A 6,045-nucleotide genomic window follows, 5' to 3' on the forward strand; every position below is an offset into this window, starting at 1 on the left:
AGTATAGTGACTCTTTAGTCGTTTTGTTTGTCCGCGCAGATCTCGACTGGATGGGTCGTCTGGATTATATACTGAAAACTTGGATGGAAATGAAACTGGACGAGCGCGCAAGGGCTCACTGGTTCTTCCGGGGTTTTTGATTGCGAAGATGTCTGCTAAACTGAGCGAATCCAAGCAGGAAGTGTCTTGTTCTGACTGGGTCTCTCGGTGGATGATAGAAGACTACTCCACTTCAGTCACCACAGTCTGCCGGGGTAGTAAACTCGCTTGCGTTTGCAGCAGATGAAGATCCCCACTAACCCAACAAGTTGTAATCTTACTAGGTTTTGACCAAATTATTATTTTTTTTAATGTCAAGACGCATTTGGAATTACACGTAAAAGCTTTAAGTTTAAAATTAAGTATAATAAACAATGGTATTTTTTATTTAATACATGTACAACTTAAAAAAAATGGTATAAAAAAATAAAAATAATAATCTAAAGTTTCTGGTACAAGTCATGTATTTATATGTAAAATCCAGAGCTTCGCCGTGCTAGCACGGCATTAGTAAACAACGTACTTCGAAGTAACTGATAGCCTACACTTATGTATAACACTGTGCAACAAATTCAATATGAATTCCAACTGTGAAAACAGTCGTAACGCCCAGAAATGATTCTCCATCAATTAATACGGCGGGATATGATGCAAATTATGGATTTCGAATTGCTCAATACAAAATCCAAATACAACATTACATTTTCTGCCATAAATAATAGTACGGGACTTGTAATTTTTCTAAAGTTATCATGCAAAATACGGGTTTGAAGTGCGGAATAATTATTGTACTGGCCATAATAGGTGATACCAAAAATTGCCACATTCTGATGGTCAAATATCGACCAGCAAATCAATGATGGTCCATATCGCTGTTGAAACACCATCGAAAGTAGTAAACGTGTAATAGAACTTACTGGACCTACAGAGACACGTTTTGGCAATCTACAGCACTAAAAATTGCAGCATTTGGAGCAGTACTTCGCCCAGGACAAACTCGAGTTCATGAGTATATCCTAGCTGAAGCACCTAAACGATATGTTTCAAATGCACTGTGAAATCAAATTAAATGCATGTGGCTTAGTTCTTACTAACAAGCTTACAGTCAGCCTCTATCTTCCGACAGGATTCTGTCTAAGTGTCTCTGTTAGGGTACAATCGCAATAGCGTGCTCCAGCTCGTCAATAAGGACAAGCTGTTTTTGCGGATGTTTTGACATTTGATCCAATAGAGTACGCGTAATTTGGAGCTTACTCTAATTGGACCCTTTCCCCAAATTTCGTGCCGTTGAGGTGCATGTATTCTAGGAGCAAAATCAGGTATTAGGAGTCCGAATTCGGCAAATCTGACCGCAAATTCGGACTACGGCGAAGTTACCCCTTGTCTCTAACTTTCGTATATTAAAAAAATTATCATATTCTAGGGGTAATTTGGTCGTGAAATTTGGTATCAACTTTTATGACCTATACAAAAGCTCCTGTTCTATAGCACAATTTTGAGGGGCAGTCTTCAAAACTGTTCGATTTGGCCTAAAACACTGTAAATCTAGGCTAACCACTGAGGATTAGGTTGGGCGCTTCCACTGTGTGAGCCGGGTTAAAACACTGTAGGATAGACCTAAAACACTGAAAGCCTGTCATCGAGGAATGCAAGTGTCTTGATATATAATGCGACGTCAATACTCCTTCTCGTGATTAGTACCTACGACGCTTTGTATGCTCACATGACTGGCGGAGTGTCAAAGAAGGCGGACTACGTGAAGTCCTACAATGCATGGCTAAATTGTCTGGATCGGGAACGTCGTTGGATAAAGTGCGATATGGTGCTGACCTTGGACGCTCGAGTCGTATACAATGCGATTCTACAGCTTGCATACGTTGTACAGGAACATTTTCAAAGTCCAGAACGCTTGGACAGCGTACAGATACAGGAGTATCTGAGAAACTGACGCTTTGTAGATGACTTAAAGCGATTGAGGAAGAAGGGCGAACAGTCGAACTTCTTTGACGCTTGTCACGCGATTGAAACCGGCCGGCTGGGGTTTTAAACCCAGGACAAGGGAGTCCTAGTATTTTTGTTGCTTCGATAATATGAGGGCATAGATTGTACTTGCTGTGGAAGCGACATTTACACGCCCTAGTCGTCACATCGACTACCCACCCGTCCTCCGGCATGCCCTCCCACTGCATGCGCAGCGTGTGTGAAGACTTAATAGGCTGATTAGCGTCATCGGCATCGAATTTAGGTTTCTTCTTTTTCTTTGGCGGCTTTGTCTTTCTTAAAGTTGATACGTTGTGAGTTGGCAATACCATCAGTCGAATAGCAGTAGCAACACTCGTTTCGGGAATGGATTGCTTCACTCACACGAATTGAGTTCGTAGATCTCCAACGAGAAGAAGCACAGTTGCACTTAGATCGCCTCGTTTCTTAATTTTGTTGTAGTGTGCTTTTAATCGCTTTGATGCTTGCGTAATACTCGAGAAATTTGTAGTTTTCGCTATAAAACCAATGCTCGATTGATCGAAGAGTTGCACCATTTCAATTGGCGTAGCGCGAGCCGTACTATTCACCAATTTAACCTTCCGGTGGTATTGCTCCACGGGGTTGTTAGTTGTAGCGTAACCTGGAGGTGTGTGGAATGCTTGTTATTTGAAGAAGCGAGGGTTGTCGAACCACTGGCGGCGAATCTTCTTAGCAACAGCTCGAAAACGAGCAGAGGTCTCGCCAATAGTCTTCCAAGTATTCACGATATTTGCATTCTTCAGGTCAAACTCGTTCACTGATCTGCAGAAGTGAAGGTCCTTCAAATCACTAAATATTCGATTTCGCTGCTGTTTGGGTAGTTTTCGGGATTTTTTTCCCACTCGTTCTGACAAACGTGAAACCAGCCCACAAGAATCGTGGTGGTGGATAACTCACAGGTGCATGCATTGTACTGACTATTGTCAGCGTCAGTCATCATGTATTGCGGTGAAAATCTACTTCCAAAAAGCTGGAGCATCACGCGTATTAGGTACGATAGGCACCAAGCAACATCTTCAGCCCTCCTTTGCGATGTACAGTAATACACCAGTGGGAAGAAATATCCACAGCAGTCCGAATATCAAAGGATAAATACGCTATAACGTTGTCGTACCAAGTTGTGTGTGCTATCTACGTGAAGATTAGTGATGCAGCGAGGATCTTCCTGCACTATAGCATACGTTTCCGGCAGTGAATATCACGTGAGTCCCATTCAAAAAGGTGATTCATCAGATGCATTTCCAATGTTTGGAACGAGGTTAACATTTTCGTAAATAGAGTCGCAATACACGAGTAATCCATGTCTGTCTTGGGCCGGTTGATGGCTCAATTCGAACATTGATCGTGCACAAATTTCAACAACCGGTAGCATACAGTCATCTCGATGTTTTGCTCGCCAACGCTTCATGTATCCTTGTACTTGTGTCTCAAGCAGTGGTGGCCCACGCAACCGGGAACACAACCGGGTAAACACGACATGGGGAGTCACACCATAATACATCGTAATTTCATTCTGTACAAAGAATTTCATCTCTGCTGTCGGTTTTGCCACTCGCGGGAACTTTCGGCTGCGTCCAACATTGAGTGTTGTCCGTCTTGATATACGATCAAAATATCGCTTAGGTCGCAAGTATTGATTTTGTAGCGACATTTACAAGTTCCAACAAGAGCACAACGGGCAGAGGTACATTTGGTCAGGACTGTGCGCATCATGTGTCATTCCTGAAGTACCATGTTGTCACCGAGAGCGGTATGGTGCATTGTATACGGGTAACAGTCATTTTTCACTGTAGCTCGACTAGGTAAGCTTGCCATAAATCCTTCTAGCGTGCCTCCAGTGGATTGACTTGACCACCAAATGAGCTGCCAGGTAGGTCGAAATCTGGAAGGTTGCCCCGTCGAGATCGCGCTTTCACTTGACTGCATTACAAGGTATTAGCCGTATTATTTGTCTAAATAGGTGTGGGATATGGTACCTCCGAGTCGTTCGAACTATCGTCCGACGAACTTATACTTTCATCAGAGCTTGGGCGACTACTTGAGCTGGCCATGTCCCCTATGCATGCTACTGTCGCCAAACTATGCAGCCGTTGTAGGTTTCCTGTAGCGAATTCGAAAATAACATATTTCAGACAGCACGAGAAGTCGTCGTCGGGTTCATCGACAACGGCTTTGGCTGTTGGAAAACGGATCCTATTCTTTTTATGTGTCGGCGTACTTCGGTGCTACAAGCCCATTTTATCAATGTTTTCGACCCTCCTACCCCTTCAGTGGAAGCGGCCAGTGGCTCGGTGGTGAAAACCTCTGGTCAGTGTTTTAGGCTGTCACTCCACAAGTTTTCTCTTGTGGTGTTCGAGCGCTAGCTTTAATAAGGGTGTAGTGAAGCTTGAACATTTGAATCATCACAACCAGTTATCAACTTTGAAATACAGACGATCCCCTCGGTAGTAATGCATAGGCTTGGAATACTCCCTCAACAGCAATAAATTAGTGGTTCCCATTGACCAGTTGCAGACAAACCTAAGATATTATTTTCTTGCACCACTCAGTTGTAAAATGGAAAGCATGTGAAGCCAACTACTCCTAGTCTGTGTGTTTAACTATGAGAACAGTCATAACTACACAAGAGCATTATTGCTACCACGTCCGATCCGAATGTTGAACCGATGAAGCCTATTCTTTTGACTACTTTGGACGTTACTCGAGCTTTTGGATCACGGAGAAGCGCTACACTCTAATTGCCTTATCCGTAACGGTGACACCCTTCTCTTTACACCAGGAAACCCAACTGGTAAGGAACTAGTCGAGTATATGATGGCGCACCGCGTGCCGTAGCTTTGTGGCCAACTGAGACCGGAAGTGAATCCAGAGCTTTCTGCGCATCAATAGCTTCCATATCGTTGCTTGTGATGAACCAGATGAAGACCATAGATTCTGGGAGCCCATGAATCTAGCTCTGTTTGGGACAAAGTAGGGATGTGAACATGGTGCTAGCATATTTGTACAGCTGCCATTGAGTGTTGATCAGTGCGAGGTGGACAGGTAGGGCTAGAGAGGAGGGTGTCTTGGTGAGGCGAGGCAAAACTGGCAATAGAAGAGCAAACCAGGGTAAATCGCCAGTGACGAGCTGTTTCCATTAGTAATTTTTGCGCAGTGTTCCAAGCTTAAGGTACTCGGATCCAATTTTGTGGTACATGCAGGGATAGGAATACCCTAGACAGGAATAAATTGACAACGCTATGACTACCGAGGGGATCGCCTGTTCGACGCGATTTTTTTTCATGTTGAGTTAACGAAGGAGTTGGCAATACGACGCCATTATTATATGTACAAGAACTTAAAGAGTTAAGATGATACCACCGATATCCTCAACATAAAAAAGAAAATGACTTCTTCTTCTCCGTCTTTAATCCTCTGTGATTCTGTACTATACCTGCGAATACACTTACTACGGCATCGTTGGCGGTATAGGTATGGAGTACTTTTCTGCCAGCGTGTTTAACAGTTGGCACCGTTTGAGATCTCGACAGTACAGGTGATGTCCATTATCCAGTACTAGTGTACTAGATTTTGAAATTTTGGCAAATTAATTCACCTTGAGTGGTGCCAAATACAGTATAGCTGCATTAAATTCGCACCAATGAAAACAAAACAGCGTGCAGATGAGGAATCAAATGAGTCAACTACAGTCAGTGTTCTTTTTTTTTTAATGGAAAACCTTTCACTTTATCCAGAATACTGTACGGTATCATGAATCACCTCACGCTTGTACCTCAAGTTAGTGTATCTTAAACGTCGGTGCAGACTGTGGCATTACCTTAAACGAGGCGGACTCAGCTAGTAGCAACTATCTAATATATACCCCCCCCCCCCCCCCAATGTTGTACTGCCCAAGACCGCATTGTATATTTCCTGGCTCTGTTCTGGACTTGAGGGGTCTACCACTCTGCAATATCAGCAATTCTAATATATATGTTTTGGATG

General features: G+C 43.3%; 1 protein-coding gene across 1 annotated transcript; it reads left to right on the top strand.

Annotated features, from left to right (window-relative positions):
* Nucleotides 1–1,762: 1,762 nt before the first annotated feature.
* On the top strand, nt 1,763–2,086 carry PPTG_24768 (hypothetical protein; the record flags this gene model as incomplete). Its single annotated transcript, XM_008918474.1, has 2 exons — nt 1,763–1,957; nt 2,009–2,086. 2 exons carry the CDS (start codon nt 1,763–1,765, stop codon nt 2,084–2,086), a joined length of 273 nt encoding a protein of 90 aa, XP_008916722.1.
* Between the last annotated feature and the right edge of the window lie 3,959 nt (nt 2,087–6,045).

The sequence above is a fragment of the Phytophthora parasitica genome (genome assembly GCF_000247585.1).
Source record: "Phytophthora parasitica INRA-310 unplaced genomic scaffold supercont2.212, whole genome shotgun sequence".
In the NCBI taxonomy this organism is placed as follows: domain Eukaryota; phylum Oomycota; class Peronosporomycetes; order Peronosporales; family Peronosporaceae; genus Phytophthora; species Phytophthora nicotianae.